General features: G+C 27.3%; 1 protein-coding gene across 1 annotated transcript; it reads left to right on the top strand.

The window, feature by feature from the left end:
- The first annotated feature begins 10,771 nt into the window (after nt 1–10,771).
- Nucleotides 10,772–21,557, top strand: LOC136075810 (uncharacterized). Its single transcript, XM_065789248.1, has 4 exons — nt 10,772–11,045; nt 16,867–17,174; nt 21,222–21,269; nt 21,448–21,557. The coding sequence occupies exons 1-4, from the start codon at nt 11,035–11,037 to the stop codon at nt 21,555–21,557; spliced, it is 477 nt and encodes a 158-aa protein (XP_065645320.1). The 5' UTR covers nt 10,772–11,034.
- The last annotated feature ends 1,576 nt before the right edge of the window (nt 21,558–23,133 follow it).

Below are 23,133 nucleotides of genomic sequence, written 5' to 3'. Positions count from 1 at the left end.
CTGGAAGGAAAAATAGATCAATTAAAAAATGAAAATATATCACTAAAAAATGAAATTGCTTTAATAAACAACGGGATGAATTTTCAAAACGAACTATACGAAAAAACCATAAAGGAAACGAACGAACTTAATGAAAAACTAAAAAATCATATCAAAGAAAATGAAAAAAAAATTTCAAGCGAACTTTTTATCGACAAAATTGCTGAATTAGAAGATCGTAGCAGGAGAAACAACTTGAGGTTCGAAGGTTTTGAAGAAAAAGACAACGAATCATGGGAAGAAAGCGAGTCGAAAGTAAAATGTTTTATTAAAGAAAAGTTAAATATAAAACATGACATACAAATAGAAAGAGCCCACAGAACTGGAAAACAAAAAGAATCGGGACAAAAAAAGCGACGAACAATAGTTGTAAAGTTCCTTAACTATAAAGATAAAGAAAAAATATTAGATCATTACAAGCGACTAAAGCTTTGGAATGAACGAATATATCTCAACGACGACTACAGCGAAAGAACGATTGAAAAAAGAAAAATACTCTTTGCAAAAGCCAAAGAATTAAGATCCTCAGGTAAGTATGCAAAAGTAGTCTATAACAAACTGATAACACGCAATTAATGATATCAATAACGAAAAGAAATTCTTTAAACCTGTGCACATGAAAAAATAATTATAAAAATGAATGACTTTCAATCGCTAACCTATAATTTTTACGAAAAATACATTATATCAGATGAAAACGCAGACCCAGATGTAAATTTTTTTAGTGATATGTACACTGACAGTTTATATCATTACCCCAGCACCATTAAAGAATTTCTTTTTAAAAATATAAATGATATAAACAGTGAAAAAATCAGAATCCTCCACATTAATATAAGGAGTTTAAGCAAAAATAATGAAAACTTTCGGCATTTTCTAGAAGAAACTGAAAACATTTTTAATATTATATGTGTTACGGAAACTTGGTGCTCTACTTACAAACTTGAAAATAATTCTAGTTTTCATCTTAAGAATTTTGAATTAGTCTCATTAGAAAGACAAACAAATAAACGCGGTGGAGGAGTTTTGATATACGTTAAAGAAAACTTTGCGTATAAAGTTAGAAGCGATTTGAGCGTTTCTGACGAAGATAAAGAGATCGCAACAATTGAATTAATTATTAACAAAGGAAAAAACATACTTATAAGCAGCTGCTATAGGCCACCTGACGGCGCGTGCGAAAATTTTAGCTCTTATTTGCAACATAATATAGTTCACGCTGGTAACAACGAAAGAAAAAAAAACTTTATAATTGGGGATTTTAATATGGACTGTTTTATTTATAACGACGACAAAAAAGTGAGAAGTTTCTATGATGAAATTTTTTTAGCAGGCGCAGTTCCCCTAATCAATCATCCAACTAGAGTAACTAAGAATTCTGCTACCCTCATTGACAATATTTTTACTACAGACATCTTTAATAACTCCATTCAAAAAGGTATCATAAAAACTGATTTATCGGACCACTTCCCTATTTTCCTAACCTTTAACACAACATTATCTAATAAAATTAAACAAAATAGAACTGTAAAAAAACGTATTTACAACGACAAAAAAATAAATGATTTTAAACATCAACTATCATTACTTCACTGGGGGCATATCAACTTTAATGAAGATGCAAGTAGTATTTATAATAAATTCTTCGAAACATTCTACTTAGTATATGACGCAAACTTTCCAGTATGTGAAAAATTAATAAGTCATAAAACCTTTAACAGTCCTTGGATTACAAAAGGCTTAAAAAAATTTTCAAAAATAAAGCAAAAGTTGTATATAAAATATTTAAAGACTAAATCTTCTGCAAATGAAAAAATATATAAAAATTATAAAAATTTATTTGAAAAAATTCGTAAAAATCTAAAAAAAAATTATTATTCTAATCTGATCAATAAATTTAAAAATAACTCAACGCGCACCTGGAAAATAATAAAAGAAATAACAGGAAAATCAAAAAATCACTTAAGTTCTTTACCACAAACTATAAAATTTGAAGACATAAATATAAGTGAACCGAACAAAATTGCATACATTTTTAACAAATTTTTTACTGAAATTGGAACCAATCTCTCTAAAAAAATTCCTACGACCGAGAGTTCGTTTGAAGACTACTTGTGTCCTATAAATAAATCTTATTATAACAATGAGTGTACTTCTGAATTATCCCAGGACGAGCTTGCTAGAGCCTTTAAATCTCTAAAAAGAAATAAAAGTATTGGTGCTGATGAAGTAAGTGGTAACATAGTCATAGATTGTTATGAAAGTCTGAAAGATATTCTTTATAAAGTATTTAATGCATCTATAAAACAAGGAGTTTTCCCGGACCAATTGAAAATTGCGAAAGTTATACCAATTTACAAACAAGGCGACAAAACAAATATTAACAGCTATCGCCCAATTTCGGTTCTATCAACTTTTTCAAAATTATTAGAAAGAATAATATATAATAGAATATTTAAATATTTTGACCAAAATAATATACTATATACCAAACAGTTTGGCTTTAAAAAAAATATTTCAACAGAGCACGCAATTATTCAATTTGTTAGGGAAATCTCAGAATCTTTCGAAAAAAAACAATATACCCTAGGAGTCTTTGTTGATCTTTCGAAGGCTTTCGATACCGTTGACCATAAAATATTGCTTAAAAAGCTCGAATATTATGGAATTAATAACAATATGCTAAAATGGTTTCATAGTTACTTATCAAATAGAAAGCAATTTGTTACCTATAATGATGGCCTTCAAAGTGAATATATTAAAATAACCTGTGGTGTTCCACAAGGTTCTATTCTAGGTCCTCTTATGTTTTTAATTTATGTCAATGATTTAAGTAAAGCAGCTAATCTTCGAAGTATTATGTTTGCAGATGATACGAATTTGTTCTTATCAAATAGTAATATTAATGAGCTGTTTTCTGATATGAATAAAGAACTTAAATGTGTATCTGAGTGGTTTAAATGTAACAAATTAACCTTAAACCTTGATAAAACAAAATACATTCTGTTTCACCCTATATCTAAAAAACGTTTTTTACCAACAACCATGCCAAAAATTCTTATTGATGAACTTGAAATAAAAAGGGAAACTTTTACTAGTTTTCTTGGCATTTATCTTGATGAGAATGTTACATGGAAACCGCATATTGACTACATTTGCACTAAAGTTTCTAAAAATATAGGAGTCCTCTATAAGTCAAGAAATTATTTAAACAAAACCATTTTAATTCAACTCTATTACTCATTTATACATAGTTATATTAACTATGCAAATATTGCTTGGGGAAGTACAAGCAAAAGTAAGTTGCGTACTCTCTGTCATCGTCAGAAACATGCAATACGCTTAGTTTGTTTTGAAAATCGACTTACGCATTCAAGGTTTTTATTTAAAAATATAAAAGTACTTAATATTTATGAAGTGAATGTATATAAAATATTATGTTTTATGTTTCAATGTAAAATCAATCCGTCATTACACATTTTTAAAGATTTTATTACTTTGAAGACAAAAAATAAGTATACACTACGAAATGATAACTCACTCTATGAACCCTTTTGTCGAACAAAATTCAATCAGTTCTGTATAGCTTATCGTGCACCAAATCTCTGGAACAAAATCATTTTACCTAATTTTGATTTATCAATTACCTTCCCAGTCTTTAAAAAGAAATTAAAAGAATTCATTCTTTTTAATGACAATATTTTGAAATACTTTTAAAAATAAGTAATTTATATAAATACGCTCTTTGTTTTTGTATTTTGTCATTTTTATTTGTTTATATTTATTAATAGTTTAAGTTATATTTTATTATAACGATTTATGGTTCTGGCGACAAGATCATTAGATCTTCTATCAGATACCAAGTTTTTATTTAAACTTTTTTATTTTGTTATTTTATTTTTTAATCTTATTGATGTGGTGATTATATTTTTTTTTTTTTTTTTTTTTTTTTTTTTTTTTTTTTTTTTTTTTGCTCGTTTACATTTGTCGTATTTTACAAACAAACAAACAAGGCATCTGAAAGAAGATCATAATGATCTTATCATCAGAACCTTTTACAGCTTTAGAAGTTTTACAGCATAACAAAAATTAATAAAAAAATTTCAATAAACAGTGTAAATAAATCTGACGATGCTATATAAATAAAATAAAATTTCGTGTAAATAAACCTGACGTTACTATATATAGAATCTATATCATTTATATATGAGATAAAAACAAAAATTAAAACGTTTCATAAAGCGTATTTTACAATAAAATAAAAGTTCTAAACAAAGATTACAAAGTATCAATTAGAAGTACTTGACTACGTCATCAATAGATAAAATAAAATTTTTCAGTTTATATTTGAAAGTGGGATAAGTGTGAAATATATCAAAATTTGACAAAACAATCTTATTCCAAAGATACGGTGCGCGATAAGCAATACAAAACTTATTAAACTTGGTTCGACAAAAAGGTTCATATAGGAGAAAATTATTTCTAAGTGTATATTTATTTATTGGTTTTTCACAAAAGAGATCTTTAAAGACAGATAAAGATAAGTCATTTTTCCACAAATACATAAAGCATAAGACATTAAACACATTAAGCTCATATATATTGAGAATTTTCATTTCAATAAAAAAAGGTTTGGAATGAGTGTATCGATCCGCAAAATTAATTAAACGGATCGCATGCTTCTGACGGCGGTAAAGACATTGTAACTTACTTTTTTCTGTGCTTCCCCATACAATATTTGCATAATTTAAATAACTATGTATAAATGAGTAGTAGAGTTGGGTTAAACTTTTTTTACTTAAATATGTTCTGGATTTATATAAAATTCCAATGCTTTTGGAAATTTTTGTGCTAATATAGTCAATATGTGCTTTCCATGTGATGTTTTCATCAAGAAAAACACCCAAAAACTTTGTGACATAGTGTCTTTTTATCTCAGTATCATCAATAATAATTTTGGGCAAATTTAGGGGTAAGTAGGCTTTTTTTGAGACAGGATGGAACAGAATCCATTTTGTTTTGTTACTGTTTAGAGTTAGTTTATTGCATTTGAACCACTTGGATATATTTTTAAGTTGCTCGTTCATGCTAGAGAAGAGTTTGTAAATATCATTATTGGAAAGAAATAAGTTGGTATCATCAGCAAACATGATACTCACTAAATTTGAGGCTTTATTTAGGTCGTTTATATAAATCAAGAACAACAGCGGTCCCAAAATAGAGCCTTGGGGAACGCCACATGAAATATTTAGAAACTCATTAGAATAATTATTATTACTAAAAACAAACTGTTTACGGTTTGATAAATAACTTCTGAACCATTTTATGACTTTGTAATTTATTCCATAGTATTTCAGTTTTTGTATCAAAATTTGATGATCGACAGTATCGAATGCTTTCGATAGATCGATGAAAACACCTAAAGTATATTTAGATTTTTCAAAAGAATTTGAAATTTCACGTACAAATTGGATAATTGCATGTTCCGTAGAATTGTTTATTTTAAAACCAAATTGGTTGACGTATAACAAATTATTAGAAAGAAAATAGTTGTATAGTCTATTGTACATAATGCGTTCTAGTATTTTTGAAAATGTGCAGAGGACGGAAATAGGACGATAGTTACTGATATTCATTTGATAGTTACTGATATTCATATTCTCTATTATAATTTATTAAAAGTATAAAAATTCCAATATTTGTAAACGTAAAACGTATGTATGTGTGTATATAAATGTATGTGTGTAAGTGTGTGTATTTATGTATGTGTTTACATACAAACAATAAAAAAAATAATAATAATAAAAAATAAAAAATTAATCACACCTGAACACATTGGTCAAAACAGCAATTTCTTAGTATCTACGCTTTATTGATTGTCAAGAACTTGAAACGATTTAAAAGAAGAAGAAGAAGAAGAAGAAGAAGAAGAAGAAGAAGAAGAAGAAGAAGAAGAAGAAGAAGAAGAAGAAGAAGAAGAAGAAGAAGAAGAAGAAAAAAAGAAAGAAAAAAAAAAAATGAAGTGCTATTTTATTAAAAATGAAAAACGAACATTACGATGAAAGAAAAAAAGATTAATAAATTTCTTAAAAAACTGAAGATATGGATGTGTAACAACTAAAAATAATTGTGACTTTGTACAAAATTATAATCGGATATAAAAACTCGAAAAACAAATTTCTAGCTAAAGACACACAAGTTCTGAAAGTAAACATTTTCACCACAAACAAGTTATAAAGATAAAAATGTAAGCTAATGTAAACTTTATTATGGAAATATAATAAATAAAAACTAAAAAAAAAAAAAAAAAAAAAAAAAAAAAAAAAAAAAAAAAAAAATATATATATATATATATATATATATATATATATATATATATATATATATATACAATCAGGGTTGCTACTGGTCATGGAAATCATGGATATACCACGGAATTTTATTTGGTCATGGTTTAGGAACTTTTTAAAATAATCTTCATTTTATTCTACTTGTGATATTTTTAAGATATTTGTGAAAAGAATTCGCATTTTGAAAAAAATTCTTCTTTTTTGGATTGGTTAGAACAGGCAACCAGACTTAAATCTGATCTTCCTTTTGTAACAGCTTGAGGCTTGCAGTGGCTTAAGGATTTTAACCCCTAAAAAAATCAGCAATTAACTTTTTCTCTCAGATCGTATTGGCTTTGGTATTTGATATTTATTCACTTTGGGATTTGTTATACATACTCATATAAGACTTTGTATTGTAATTGATTTTAAAATTTCTTAAAGATTTGTATTTGCATTTGATTTCAATGTATTTGTTACAGTGTTTTTCCCAAAAAAAATAAAAAACCCACCGTAAACGAGGTGAAAACCACCGTAAACGAGATTGACCGGTGTTAAATAAGTTGAAATTTAGTTTTTCAAGGACATTTAATAAAGACTTGTTTTCATTCCTCTATTTAGCATACCATTTCATCAAAATTGTATTAAAAATAAATCTATGTATTTTTTTTTTAATTTAAAAATGCCAATTAGATATATTTGTATTATTGAATTATTATTTGGAAATCTGAAATTAAAGTATTTGTATTTGACTCCAACCCTGTCTGCAATTATTATTTTGGTGTTAATTGTTGATATCTTCATTCCCAGATTTTCAATTTTGAAATCTGCAAATCAAGTCATTGTCATATTATTGCAAAATTTTCAAAATGGCGACTTTTTTTACAACTCTTCATTAAATTTTCTACCTCTAAAATAGGGAAAGTTATTTTTTTCGTTATTGTTGTTGTTATGCTTGCTATTTCGTTATGCGTCGTGTATTAATAAAAAATGATATATTGCAATGCTAACTTTATTGATTTCTCTATCTAGTTCTAACCAGGTTTAGATTTTTTATCTATCGGTTAAAATTCTTGATCTACTTTTTTAACTTGGATTAAATTCGTAGTTGTTACTAAAGAGTTAACATCTTAACTCTTTAGTAACAAGTACGAGTCGTCAAAAATCCAAAATCCCTTTCAACCTCGCCCCCCCCCTTCCCCTCTCCCCTAAAGCATGACGAAGTCTATGGAAGACCCCTAAGGTGAAAATACGTTGTTTAGTTGTTTTTATTTCTTATCAAAAATAACTGTAAGAACAAATTTTCTGGTAATTATTCATATCTTACGTCATATCTTACCTCGAGTTTGTAAAAGAATGATAATCTTATGTTTCAATTGGAAATTGTAATCATTTAACTTAACTTTTTATTAGTTAATAAATCCTTATTAGTTATTATATTTTATGTCGGATTTACTATTAGTTCATAAACCCGACATATTATGTCGGATTTATTATTTCATAAATTCGACATATTATGTCGGATTTATTAATGACTTGTTAAAATTTTGTTATTAAAAAAGTAATAGAAATGAGATAATAAAAAATAAAATTTTGACATTGTTTTTTTTATTGTAGCTACGTCATCGTCTATTTTAAAAAGAAGAATCTCTCACAAAGAGTAATTTAAATCGCAATTCAACGAAGTGTTAGTATGTGACTATATGCAACTTGTAAAGGTTAAAAATTTAAACCTAAAATTATTAGTAAAAATAAGAAGACAAAAGTGCAAAATAAAAATGTATGTAAATAATGTTAACAGTTATTTATATAAAGTTTAAGTTTTCACAAAAGTTTTTTTCTCAAGATGGTATATTGCAAACTTAAAATGTTTTAACGATGGAGATGAAATTCCGGAAAAAAAGCAGAGTGAAATAAAGAGGTTTGTTCCAAAAAGTTCATAAACCTTATTCGCGATAGACGCAATCCAGCTAAATCAGGAAGATCAGTTGCAAAATAATTTAAAACCAACTCAAAATCCATCAGAAATTTGATTAAAACAAACTTAATGATGAAAGCTAATAACAAAATAGTTATCTCTGGGCTGACGACACGGGTTTCGAAGCGGAGGGGCACAATCGTCTTTTTCTTTATAAAAAAAAAATGAGGTGGATGGATCGGTGTCGTCGGCTCTGTTATCTGCTGGTCTGACAATCAGAAATAAGCTTAAGGGTTTTAAGAGATGAAAATTGATAAAGAAACGGCACCACCGACAACTTTTTCCAATGAAAAGTTATTCCTGCTTAAGCGCCCTGTTAAGTGACAAATTGATTGAGTTTTTAGAGTTAGTTTGAAAGAGATCCCACATTATGTAAGAGCTTTTCCGAAATGCATAAGGGGTTATGTTTTTCGGTGCATTTTCCAAGGACAAAAAACTCGCACTAAACTTTTTAATTTATATAATAATTTATTGATAAAGAAGTTGATTCTTTGCAAGGTCATCGTAGATAGCGGTCGTGTTTTTTAAACCGTTGAAAAAAAAAAGGGAAATAAAGAAAAATGTAGAAGTTTTTGTGTTTGCATTTTCGTTTTGTAGTTTTTGCTTTCATTTTGTAGTTTTTGTGTTTTGCTTTTTCCTTATTTAATATTATTTGTGCTGTTGTTACTAATTATTTTTATTGTTTTTCGCTGTTTTTCAATTTTACTAATTTTTCTACACCTTTTTTTTTTCGCACAAGTAACAAAATATTGTTTTTATTATTAATCTAATTTTGTAGAAGTTTTTGTGTTTGCATTTTCATTTTGTAGTTTTTGTTTTTGCCTTTTCGTATGCGTAAAGTTTGTTTTTATTTGTGCTGTTTTGCTAATTGCTTTTATTTTTCTTTGTTTTTGTTATTAACTGAGTGTTTTCATATTTTTTGTCTTATTATTTAATTTATTATAGATTTATCGTTATTATTATTATCTTTAAATCAATTTAATTTACAAATGCTTTTTTTTTTGTTTTTTGTTTGTTTGTTTAATTTATTTAGGTGTCACTCCAATAACTAGTTTTCAACTATATGAGTGACACCTTACCTGGTTTTGTAAAATTATAAAAACCTTGAATTTTTTTAAAATTTGGTTGAATAAATAGATTAAAAAGAAGTTAAATTTAACTTGGAGATTTTTATGGCAAAAGTAAAACCTCTAACGATTAGAATGTTTGGCGTTTATTTACTTTCCAACAGGATTTAGCCTCCAAAAAAATGCAAAAACCGTTGAAAAGAAAAATTTCCCTTGATTCATTCCTGTGTCAGAATGGCCTGCCAACAGTCCGGATTCGAACCTAATGGTTTTTTTAAATTTAAAGGAGGAAAAAAAAAGGTTATTCTTTTATGTTAATTTTTTGTAATTTTTTTTATACAATCATATTTACAATATGATTGTATAAAAAACTTTTTCGTGATTTTAGAGCTTCACAACTTAATTTTGCCCCAGGGTTCCGAGCCAGCTTTAAGCGGCCCTGTATGAAAATCAAAAGCATCGAGTAAACAAAAAAATTAATGAAGTACATAACCGATCGTTTAACTACTTATAATTGTTTTCCCTTATTATTTTATGTAGTTATTAAGGTGCTTTTATAAGTCCGTACAGCCTTATTACAGATCACCGGAAAAAGCCAAAACATTGCTAATATGCGATTAATTCGATAAAACTTTATAAGAGTAAACAAAAAATAAGTAATAGTTATAATTAGAGATGTTATACTTCCTAAAATAGCCATTCGCTATGTACACTGCCGCCGGCAAATAATAAAATTATCTAAGCAAGTTCTGTAAGGATACTGTTTCGCATTTGTTGAGGAACACTTGTAAGAGTTTGCTGTCCAATTTAAGCGAACGATTTGATTTAAAAACTAATATCATTTGCAATTAGAGTTAATCTTTCTCATATCTTCATATGTACGCATTTTTTCCTAGAAATTAATTTGATCGTTTTCATTTACATTCCTTTTTCTTTCGAAGTAGAGCTGAATCATCTAGTAATCTGAATCATAATAATTCATTAATGTTTTATGTTAGTACTGGGCCAACGACAAAGGACAACGAAAAAGGAGAGGGGGGGGGGCGGTACAATCGTCAATTCTTAAAAAAAGTCTTTTATATCTAAATTTTTTTTAAAAAAAAGATAAAAAATAAAATAATCCTTTAGAAAAAAAGTGTGCTGGGTAAGGCCCAGAGCCCCCCTCTCCTCCGGTGTCGTCGGCCCTGTAGTATACCCACGATACACACTTCAATTAACCAGGTTGGAACCCTCAACATAGGAAAGTGTCATCAAATATTCGGCAGCTTCACCAGAGCGTCTGGCCGATTATTATGTATTTTGGCAAAACCACTATTTTCACTTTAGACGATTTAGTCGATGTTGATAACAACACTATATAAAACGTGATTTGACATGTTTAGCTATAAACTTACGTATACGCAATTCATACGCAATTGCGTATGCAATATTTATTATACTGGTATAAATATTGCGTGAAGCAGGAAAAGCCGCACCCGAATGTTTCTTTGGGATGACCCACATGTTTGAAATGCAACCAAAAGTTAGTAATGCACCATTGCCTCGAACGTATAATACAAGTTATAAACATTCTGTTAACGCAAATAAAAAAAAGAAGGGGTGTTGAATGAGTGTTATATGAATGATGCGAATGTAAGTTTATTGTTATTGATGTTTAGCCATGCATATTTATGTTGCATGCATGATGTTTAGCCATGCATATTATTGTTTAGCCATGCATATTTATAATATCTTAAATATAATATTTTAATTAATTTTCAAATAAAAATATTATTTAACATTTTCATTTGTCTCAAACAGCTTTAAATTTATAATAGAATTTTTTTTTTTTTATAACCTTTATCCGACCTGATATCTCTCAAATTTTGGCTTTCAGAATAATAAAAAACTTTTAAATAGTTTTTATTATCTTAGTAACTTGATCAAAATATATCATGTTGAAATTAACAAAAATATAGTTTTTTTATGTAACCTTAAACAGATAAAGAAGAAATACATAAACATATCATTTTCAAATTTAAATAAATAAATGATAAATAAAAATAAAAAAATGTTAGCTTTATCAATTCCAAACTTATCTAAACATTTTTCAATAATCTATTTAGTGTGGTCCGCAGTTTGTTTTCCTTTTGTATCAATGATAATCCTTTTGTATCAATTTCCTTTTGTATCAATTGACAACAATAATTTGATTGTCTTTAGAGTATAGGGCATTAATACCAAGGTATTGACGTATATATCTTGTTGTCCAATTAACCTTTAAATAGATCAATAGTTTTGATATTACATTTTTATTTTCTTTGCAATGTTTTATGGCAAGGTTGCAAATTTAAATTCTCATATTATCTCTGTTAAGTGTAAATCCGAACTGTAAAACCACTTTTCCACAAAATTTATGTATGGATTCACGATCAAATGCCTGGAAAAAAACATTTCAGAATAAATTGACAAACAATTTTGATAAGACTTTTTTTTTTTATTATTTAAGATTAATTGCGACAAATAAATTTTAAAAACGTTTTACAAAATTAAACCAAATAGCAAAGTACAAAAAAAAAAAAAGTAAAACAAAAAGTCTTGGAAAATGAATAGAGAAAATGTAATTTTAGTAAATCTTAACCTGAATGCTATAGACGGTGTTTGTAATAAACACGCTGCAAATTTTGGAATAATTTATATGCCGCAGAGCTAGCCATATGCAGCGCAATTCAGTACATTCAAGCTTTCACTGGTTTAAAGTTACGTAGCTGTTGGCTAAACAATTTTAAACTAATAAACTTGTAGAAGCTAATAACGGTTCGTTAGTAAAGGTTTATATTCTAATATAAAATTTTCAATTCCCAAAGTCCCGGACTCCCAAAAATTATTAGGAAAGGCAGAACTTCAAACTCCAGGTAAAAACAGGGACTCCTGGACTTTGGACTCCCACTTTGTATCCCTGCATATAGCTGAATTAAAAAGACCTGGTATCTTCTTTTACCAGCATAGATAGTTCAGTACAATTAACAATATCTTTTTCAAAAAAAAATTTTACTGTTCTTGAGTCAATATTTTATCACGTCATAAAACCTATTCAATTGATGCGTTCTGTTTGTAACTTTAACTTAGCTGTTCTCCTGTAACAGCATAGGTGTTTGGCATAGGTGTACTTCTTTTAGCATTTTAACTTATCTGCTGTATTTTTCCTAATTCTGTACAATTTAGAAGATTATCGTCAACTTTATGATTCTTTTATTTCTTATATACTAAGTGACAGGTCTCTGTATACTTTAACAGGAAGAATGTTTCCTCCTGTTGCAAGTTTTATACTTGTACTATCACCAATAATAGATATTTTTTTAGCTTACAAGAAACAACTCTGTCAGAAGTATTTTGAATTAATGATGTAAATAAGACATAGGAGTTTCAGCAGTTGTTTTTTTGTTGCAAGGTTAACAAATGCCGTTGCCAACATTTTGACAGCATTCTAAGCAGGATGAATTTCTTTTTTTAAATGCAATTATCTCAGATTATCATCTATAATCATCAGATAGGTAAATTTAGAAAGATTAAGTGAAAAACTGATTTTAGTTGTTTTAGTACTGCTTTTAGTACTTTTTTAACCTTAGCTCAAACAGCTCAATAGCAACTGTCACCTTTTTTAATTGTTTCTAACCTGATGACAGTCATTTATTCAGAAAGTCTCCAAATCTTTACAGACTGCTTTATCTTGCTGTTTCAAAATATAAGTTAGTCTTGCAGCTTCAGCAAATTCCAGCCAGATAAAATTTTAGACTTGAGGTTCAAACTGAGTTCACATAGTCTTTGATCAGATAAATCAATAAACTAATTTTCCTCAAAAATAGATATTTTTTTGCCTTAATTAACATAACCAAAACAGATCTGACTCTGAATGAAATCTTTTCTGAATGAAATCTTACTTTTTGCTGACTCATTTTGAACCAAAATGTTTTTGTTTAGTATTTTCTGTGAAAAAAGTGCTAAGAAAAAGTGTTTGTGCCACTCTGCAAGTACAAAATTTAAAAGTTTTCAATACACAATGCATTATCATTGTAAAACTCTTTGTAAAAAGATGGTTGGAAAGGGGAAGAATCTTTTTCATAAATGGTGTTTCCTAAACTAATGCTGAGTACAGCACTGATAGCATTTATATAAATGATTAACACATGCAAGCCTTATACAAATTTTTGATGTATTTCACTTGTTATGCTAAAGTTTGTCACAAAGTTTCTAATATAACCAAATGCTTTATACAATCGAACAGAAATAATTTTATCAAATGTGATATTTAGAATGTAATTATGTAAAATTAGAGAATAATTAGGAAGTAAATCTGTTTCTCCGAAAAAATCAAGTTGGCTGCAAGGTTTCATGAGAAAAAACAATGTAGTGATTTTTCTTGCAAAATTTTTATCTAAGATGGCAAAACAAAAAGCCAAAATATGTATATAAATGTATATATATTTTCATTCACCTTTACAAAAAAATATAAAGCTTAAAATGAAGGAGCTTGGAAAGGTATAATCATTGATACTTGATTACATCTAGGAGAATTCTTTTCTTGTTTGTATTTCTTTTTATTTTTCCTAATCGAAAATGTACATATAAATACAGAAAAATGTAAAGTATATTGAAATCTACACATTTTAGCTGTCTAGCCCCATATAACACAGGTCTGTATAAGTCAATTCTACCATTTCTATACTTATTTCTTACTTTAATATTTTTTAGTAAGCATTAAAAAAACTATGCGTATTGTCTACCTTTTAAAGTTATGAATAAAAAAATAATTTATAATATAGTTAAATTTTAAATATTTTATACTCTTCTGTAGTTGTTTCACAAACCACTATTTATTAGTGGTTCAGATATAAGTATACGAAGCAGTTATTCTAAATAATATTTAAAATACCTGCTTGATATGTTTTGATTAATTAAAATTGGTATTAAAAATTTTAAAATCAGACTTGAACATATGTGAAATAATGAATTTGACATGACCTTTCACACCTACCATATCTATACTTATTCTTTATATAGTCTTTTTATATAGCCTTTTTATTTCAATAACTTTTAGTAAGTGGTTGAAAATAAAAATCAGTCAAATCTTTGTTTTGAGTAAACAATTCTTGTTCAACACTATATAACTTCTTATTGTAAAATTGTAGACCTCTATAAAAAGCGGGTATGAACTTAATTTTTTTCTTTATTAAGTTTCTGTTAAGTTTTTATTAAATTTTTTTCCAGACCATGCCGAGCTTAATAGGACCTTCGCTCCATTATTTAACTTTAGAAGAAAAAAAGTTTGAATGTAAAAACCTTAACCTATAAGAAAAAAAGTTTTCTCTTTAATGTGTGTTAAACGTGCAAACTTAGTTACCTAAGCACATTAATAACATAAACATCTCTATTGTGACATATGCACACAAAATTTCTACTGCTCAACATAGTTACAGCGAATTAATAAAACTTCAATCGAAATCATCTATAAAAATCTTATCTTTGAGAAACTTAGGTTTTAAATGAAATGAAATTAATGAAAATTTATTTTTGTTTAATACAATTTCTTCTTTTACTGTTTTAAACTTTTTTTTTAAGCTTTTTTTTTTAAGCTTTTTTTTTTTTTTATGCAGAATTTAAAATTTAAAATTCAATTTTTATTAAATTTTGTGTTGAACAATATTGAATTTAATCTAGGTGAAAGTACTTTAGTAGTAAAGTCTAGTTTGTCAACTATTTATACCACAATGAATAATGGCAAAACACTAAACGCTGTTGTATCCAATATGCTTAAGAAAAGAATTTCATCTCAATCCTGCTACGTTTGTCTTGCAAATTCTCAGGAGATTAATTTGAAACTGTTTGGAAAACAAACAAAAATTTAAGCAAGCAAGTTTTGAAACTCGGAATTTGCAGTCTTTATTTATGGATGCGCTGCATCCATAATAAAGACTGCAAATTCCGAGTTGATTTTTAATACTGTTTGTAAACTCTTAGCAGTAAAGCAAGGAAGAAATATTCACGAAAGAGTAAAGAACTTATCCAAAAAAAAAAATTCTAGCATTTATTCAAAATACTATTGCAAATAAGGGTTTATTTTGTCAGGAAAGAAAGTGGCACAACCAATACTGAAAATGTTGCTCACAAATTTTTTAATAATCCGATTGTGGCAAAGGGGAATTTTAAACTAGGATATCAGAATGATTAAGTTGTTTCGAGATTTACTTATTGATATGAATAGCACAACTTGAAGACCAGATATAAATGAACTATTCTAGGGAATATAAAAAAAAGACCTTTATTTATGTTGAATAATATAAAGAATTATATTATTTAACATAAATTCTCAATAGGCGTATAACAATTTAAATAAATTTTAAAAGAATGCTTTTAGTCCGCACTAAGATTTTTGGACTTTTCCCTATAAAATCTAACTGCTTATCTTGCAGCCAGATATTTTACAGAAGTATCTTGATTGTTTAAATTAATAACCAATTGAAAGTAGTTTCTTGATTAAGCACCCTAACAACAATAACTACTCTTTGATGTTTATAGAGATTTTAAGGTTCTCTACTGTTTGTTTGTTATAGTATATTATATTTTTATAAATGTTTTGTATTTAACATCAATAGAACTGTAAAAATGTTTTATTTTATATTATGCTTATTATTTGTATTATAAAAACGTTTATTGTTTATAAATGTTTATTAATTATATTATAAAAATGTTTTATTTTATTTTAGAAAATTGTAAAAGATTTAAAAATAAACAAATGTGCAAGCGTTTGCACTTGAGCGCTTGCATTGTACTTCGGAAGTGCAGTGACAAGTGCAGCAGATTAGTGTACCTTAGTGGACTTTGGCCACTAAGGCACACTAATCTTCTGCGCTTCTCACTAGTTTTTAAAACTATTAAATAAACAAACAACTGAATAATTTTATAAAACAGCAAATAAATGCTATAGTCAATATTAAGGAGATATTGCTGCAATCCAATTTTTAAATTAAAGTAAATCTTTATAAAAATAAATCTATAATATGTATATAAAAACATTTGTATAAAAATATCTGTGGAATCAAAAATATTTTATCTTGTTTTTTAAAAAATTGAAAAAGATAAGAAAAAAAAAAACTTTAGAAGGAATAGGATTTGAACCACAGCATTTCACGTCAGAACGCTGTGAGCTAACCACTTCAGTCTCTATAGTGTATTGTTCGATAAATGTTTTAACACTATTTAATAAACAAATGACTTTATAAAATGGCAAATAAATGCTATAATTCGAAATTAAGATGTTGCTGCAATGCAATTAATTAATATATATATATATATATATATATATATATATATATATATATATATATATATATATATATATATATATATATATATATATATATATATATATACATACATACATACATACATATAAGCATGTATTTCTTTTTTTTAGAAACATCAAAATGGCACAAAATAATGCATATGCTAAGAAATATGAAAACATTCTTTATAGCCAAGTGTTCATGTGTAGTTTTAGTGATTGGGTTGGAGTAAGTTGGAAAACTCTTGGGCGTATGTTAAATATTGAAGAACATTATTTAAGTATGATTGATGAAGATAATCCTAAAACTGGCGCAAAGGCGTATTCAATGTTAACTACGTGGATGCAAATGAGTGATAATCCAACATTTGAGGAGTTAAAGACAGCTTTAAGAAACATGAAGAGAATAGATTTAATAAGAAAAATTGACAAATTTACAAGTAATTATTTTTCAACAAATAATAATAAACTAATTGATATTTGTTTTGTGTGTGCAAAATTTTTACATTTTTTACAGTAAAAACTCTTATTCAATGATAAGGATGCTGTTGAAGACTATTTAATTCCATGCTATGTTCTTTGACAGTCGGATTGCAAAATGTATTCCAATAAATCTAAACTAAGTTGGTTACAATATTATGGACTTAAGAGCATTATCTAAACTTCTTGAAAACTTTTCTAATATCTCAACAGTGTTATACTAGTGTTTTGTAAATTATTAAAATGTGATGTGTTCTAAAATACTCTGAAGTATAGTTTTACAGTGATAACTGTTTCAAACTTAATAAAATATAAAAAACTATAAAACTCAAAAAACCATTGTCATCACTAAGTTCTCTAAACCTATCATTCACTAATATTTGTGGTCTTTGAAGTAACTTTTCTTTGCAAAACCTCTTGCGAAGTTCAGACTAATTTTAATCAGCTGTTTCAGCTTTGAAGTAACTTTTCTTTGCAATATCTCTTGCAAAGTTCAGACTAATTTTAATCAGCTGTTTCATCTTGTGAACTTATTGTTGATGGTTATTTTCCTTTAATTTGTAAAGACTTTAATAGTCACATGCTTGGTCTGGGCATTTACATTTGCAAGAATTCACCCATTTGTTGGGAAACTAGGTTTGAATTTACAGACTATTCTTTTATGTGCCTTCGTTTAGTACTACTTCACTCTACCACCTTTCTTGTTGTTCTATACCGCTCTCTTTCATCTTATTATTTTGGTATTGTTTCTGATCAAGTTAATAAAGTCCTTTCTCTTTATTCTTAAGCCAATATCATTGTTTTTGGTGACTTTAATGCTAATCACACTGAATGGCTTTGTTCTAGTGTCAGTGACTATGCAGAATTCCCCTATCATCATACCTCTTACAACTACCCTTAAGTCTAAGGGTAGTTGTCTAAGGCCGCTATTCTCAGGTCACAAAATCTTGTATTTTATCTCAAATGTTATGCTCCAGAGACTTCTGGAGAATCTTTAACAGTGTCTTTAATATAGGCAAATCTGTTATTCCACCTCTCTTGCATGGTTCATATTTTGTAATCATACCTAAAGACAAAGCTGAATTATTTGCTAAGAAGTTTTCATCAATCTCATCTCTTGATTCTACTAATCACATTTCCTAACTGATATAGCCAACAAACATGTTGATCCATTGCTTGGCATTCGTATCTCTCCAGCTTCTGTATCTAAAGACTCTTCTACAGCCTGTGGTCAATACATTGTATTTGCTATAGTCTTGCAGAATTGTTCTTTAGAGCTGTCATCTATACTTTTAAAACTATTTAACAAGTGCTTATCAGAGTCATGTTTTCGAGCCTGTTGGAAAGTGACGTCTGTTTTCTTTATTTTTGAAAATTCTGGAGAGCGATCAAACTCGTCTAACTACCTTCCCATAAGTCTTCTTCTTATCATTAGCACTGTTTTTAAGTTTTTAATTAACAAACATTTAATCTCTCATCTTGATTTTAATAAATAATATCATCAATATGGATTTTGATCTTCTTGTTCTTCTGCTGATTTGTTAATACTAATAACTTACAGGTTTTATCCTGCATTAGATATTTACAAAAATGCTCGACATTTACAAAGTCTTCGATAAAGTTTGGCATGCTGGTTTTATCCATAAACTCTCTTTTTATGGTGTATCAAGTAACTTTAAGGTTATTGAAACCTTTTGTACCAATTATAGTATAAAAGTTGTTCTCAATAGACAGCACACTTATTCATTTCCTTTAACTTCAAGGGGATCCTCAAGGTTCTATCCTTAGCCCTATACTTTTTTAATTTACATCTAAGGTGGTATTTTATGCTGAAGATTTTACCATTTATTCTAGTCTTGATAAGAAGCCAATACTCTCTGATTGCTTTAAGGGAGCATTTGAGCTTGAAAAGGATCTCACTTCTGCTATAGCACAGGGGTCTCAGTGGCTGGTGAACTTTAATTCAGATAAGTTTAAACTAAATTTTTTTTGGCTTATCTTTTTCATAACAATCTAGATCATCTTATATTTATGAACGGATGAATGAATAAATATTTATAAATGGATGAATATTTATGAACCATATGCTAAGGTTGTATCTCTTTATCATGATGACCACTTTCTTTCTCTGGATTCTATTCTTTATTTCTATAAATCTCCTATCCATCCTTGTATTAAATACTGTTGCCATATCTGGAGCAGGTCTTCAAATGATCTGTATGTTAGTCTCATTTTTTACTATTCCTATAATAATAATTGAAAATTGTTTTATTGATAAAAAGTTGTCATTCATTCTGGATTGAATTTTCACCACGAATAATTCAGCAACAGAAAGTTTTTGCTCAGACCCAATACTTGTTAGAGAGATAATCTCCAGTGCATTGAACAAAGATTCATTATTGGCAATTCTCTTTTTAGTTCCTTCATAGAACAATGCTTTGAATTTATGGTTTGAAATGTGACACTGTTTTTTGCTCGAATGGTGATTTGCATCCTTGAGTCAGAGTTATTAACAAGGCCAAAAGTAGCACGACCAAAGCCACATGTTGCAAGGCTAAGACCAAAGCCAAGAGATTTAATGTCAAGGCCAAGATTAGGAGTTTCAAAGCCAAGGCCAACTCAATCATTTTCAAGACCAAAGACTTAAGTTTTTGTCTAACGTTAAGGCCACTTATTAGAAAAACTGCAAGTAACAATTACTGTGACAATAAATCACATGTTGTAAAAATAAACCAAGGTTGTCTTCAAAATTCTACTAAGTCAACAAGAAAATATACTTGTAGATATGTATGAAGCCGAAAACAAAAATACATAAAAATAAAGAATGAAAACTTTAGATTCTTTAATTTTATGTATTTTTTTTGAAAGCCAAGGCCAAAACAAGGCCAACAGTTGCAAGGTCATTTTCCTTCTCAAGAAAACAACATACTATAAATGTTTTTTTTTTTTAAAAACATACTATTAATGTTACTCTGTTTTTTGATGCCTGTGCTTTCAGAAATTTGTTTCTGTTTCTTTTGCAAAACCGAGTTTTCAATTCTTTACAATATAGTATCCAATTCTTTCTGAAATTATTGTTTTAAAAAAGAATACCTGATATTCATTTGTTAATGGAAGATCAGTTTTACTTTTACTTGGTAGTATTAGGTAAAAGTTAAAAATGATTGCAAGGAAGTTTCTGAATTGTCATTTTTCTAAATTTAGATCTGCTACAGTCATATCTATTTTTGTAAATATTGTATTGTAGGCAATGACATTCAACTCTCAGTTTAAGGTTGAAATCAGGATTGGCGTCACTACCTGTGACATGATGCTGAATGTTGGTATTAGTTTGATTTTTATCAGGTTGTTTACTTTGAGACAGTATCTTACGTTTGAAAAATAAGCATTTAATAAAATCAGGTTTTATCATTTTTATCTTTATCAAGAACATTTAGCTTCCTCCTTTGCATTTAGGTTATGTAGGTTTCAATTTTGTTCAAAGCAATAAGTTAATTTTTATGTAATATTAGTTAGTATAACTTTAATAAACCTGATCAAATCTTATAAACATCAATGTTATAAATAATAATATAAAGTAAATAATATTAATGTTAGTTTGGAGTAAACTAACATTAATATTATTTACTAATGAATAAATAAAAAGTTTTGACTTGTTGAAAAAGTTTCACTACACCATTAGCGGTACTACAAAATATTGTTAAAAAAATAGCGTAGCTTTTTTGGAGTGGGTTTGGCAATAAAGTTTTAATTTTCTTTTAATGAAAGTTGTTATTGCTTATAATACGTAAATATATACTTGTAATAGAAGATTGTTATTGCTTGTAATAGAAGATTGTTATTGCTTATAATAGAAGATTGTTATTGCTTGTTATAGAAGATTGTTATTGCTTGTAATAGAAGATTGCTTAGAACATTGTTTTTTGCTTTTATTCTTTTGTAAGTTTTGTGTTCTTTCGTGCTCACAAAAATTATTTTTTTTGAAACTTTTAAATTGAATCATTTAGAAACTCCAGGTTCACCAGAAATAACTTCAAGATTTTCTGCCAACAAAGGTAATTATGTTTTAATACTTTTAATTACTTTACATTTAGTTTATTCCAAAATTTGTATGATTTGTAGCCATAAGGTTTTTTTTGTATGATTTGTATGATTTGTAGCCATAAGTTTTTATTTGTATGATTTATAGCCATAAGGTTATTTTTTTTGAAACTTTTAAATTAAATCATTTAGAAACTCCAAGTTCACCTGAAATAACTTCAAGATTTTCTGCCAACAAAGGTAATTATGTTTCTTTCAATTACTTTAAATTTAGTTTATTCCAAAATTTGTATGATTTGTAGCCATAAGGTTTTTTTCGTATGATTTGTATGATTTGTAGCCATAAGTTTTTATTTGTATGATTTATAGCCATAAGGTTATTTTTTTTGAAACTTTTAAATTAAATCATTTAGAAACTCCAAATTCACCTGAAATAACTTCAAGATTTTCTGCCAACAAAGGTAATTATGTTTCTTTCAATTACTTTAAATTTAGTTTATTCCAAAATTTGTATGATTTGTAGCCATAAGGTTTTTTTCGTATGATTTGTATGATTTGTAGCCATAAGTTTTTATTTGTATGATTTATAGCCATAAGGTTATTTTTTTTGAAACTTTTAAATTAAATCATTTAGAAACTCCAAATTCACCTGAAATAACTTCAAGATTTTCTGCCAACAAAGGTATTTATGTTTCTTTCAATTACTTTACATTTAGTTTATTCCAAAATTTGTATGATTTGTAGCCATAAGGTTTTTTTCGTATGATTTGTATGATTTGTAGCCATAAGTTTTTATTTGTATGATTTATAGCCATAAGGTTATTTTTTTTGAAACTTTTAAATTAAATCATTTAGAAACTCCAAATTCACCTGAAATAACTTCAAGATTTTCTGCCAACAAAGGTATTTATGTTTCTTTCAATTACTTTACATTTAGTTTATTCCAAAATTTGTATGATTTGTAGCCATAAGGTTTTTTTCGTATGATTTGTATGATTTGTAGCCATAAGTTTTTATTTGTATGATTTATAGCCATAAGGTTATTTTTTTTGAAACTTTTAAATTAAATCATTTAGAAACTCCAAATTCACCTGAAATAACTTCAAGATTTTCTGCCAACAAAGGTATTTATGTTTCTTTCAATTACTTTACATTTAGTTTATTCCAAAATTTGTATGATTTGTAGCCATAAGGTTTTAATATTCTTTTGCTTTAAAAGTAAAGTTAAAGCTTAAAATGTAAAAAGGTAAAAAAAAGTGACTGATTTAAGTTATTTTGGTGGTTTTTTGTTGTAAGTAAAAATTGTATTACAGTGTTGTAATACCAGAAGTTATCCTTGATTTTTTTTAAAATTAAAAATTTGGACCAAGACCCAACCATATCACTAGTAATACTTTGCTCAATATGTTTATTTGTGCAGTGGTCTTGTTTGAGTTTCTTGAGTTTGTGTTTCAGAGCTATAGTTTTAAGAGAAGGGGTTGTAAAACAAAAAAAATATTTATATATATATATATATATATATATATATATATATATATATATATATATACATATATATATATATATATATATATATATATATATATATATATATATATATATATATATATATATATATATATATATATATATATATATATATATATATATATATATATATATATATATAATTATTTGGAGAGAATTTGTTTTAAAAATACATATCTATATAAAAAAAAAACTTGTTAAAAATTCATAAGAAAAAAGAAAATACATGATAAGCATAACTGAAGTTATCCTTGGTTTTCAAAGTACTAAGAAAGATTTTCGATTGATTTGAGAGCAAAAAAATCTGCAATCAGAGGAAATTTTTCAACAACATGTTGTAAATAAACAATG

The sequence above is a fragment of the Hydra vulgaris genome, chromosome 02, assembly GCF_038396675.1.
Source record: "Hydra vulgaris chromosome 02, alternate assembly HydraT2T_AEP".
Taxonomy (NCBI): domain Eukaryota; kingdom Metazoa; phylum Cnidaria; class Hydrozoa; order Anthoathecata; family Hydridae; genus Hydra; species Hydra vulgaris.
Note: the sequence above shows the minus strand (reverse complement) of the source record. Positions and strands in the feature narration are given on the sequence as shown.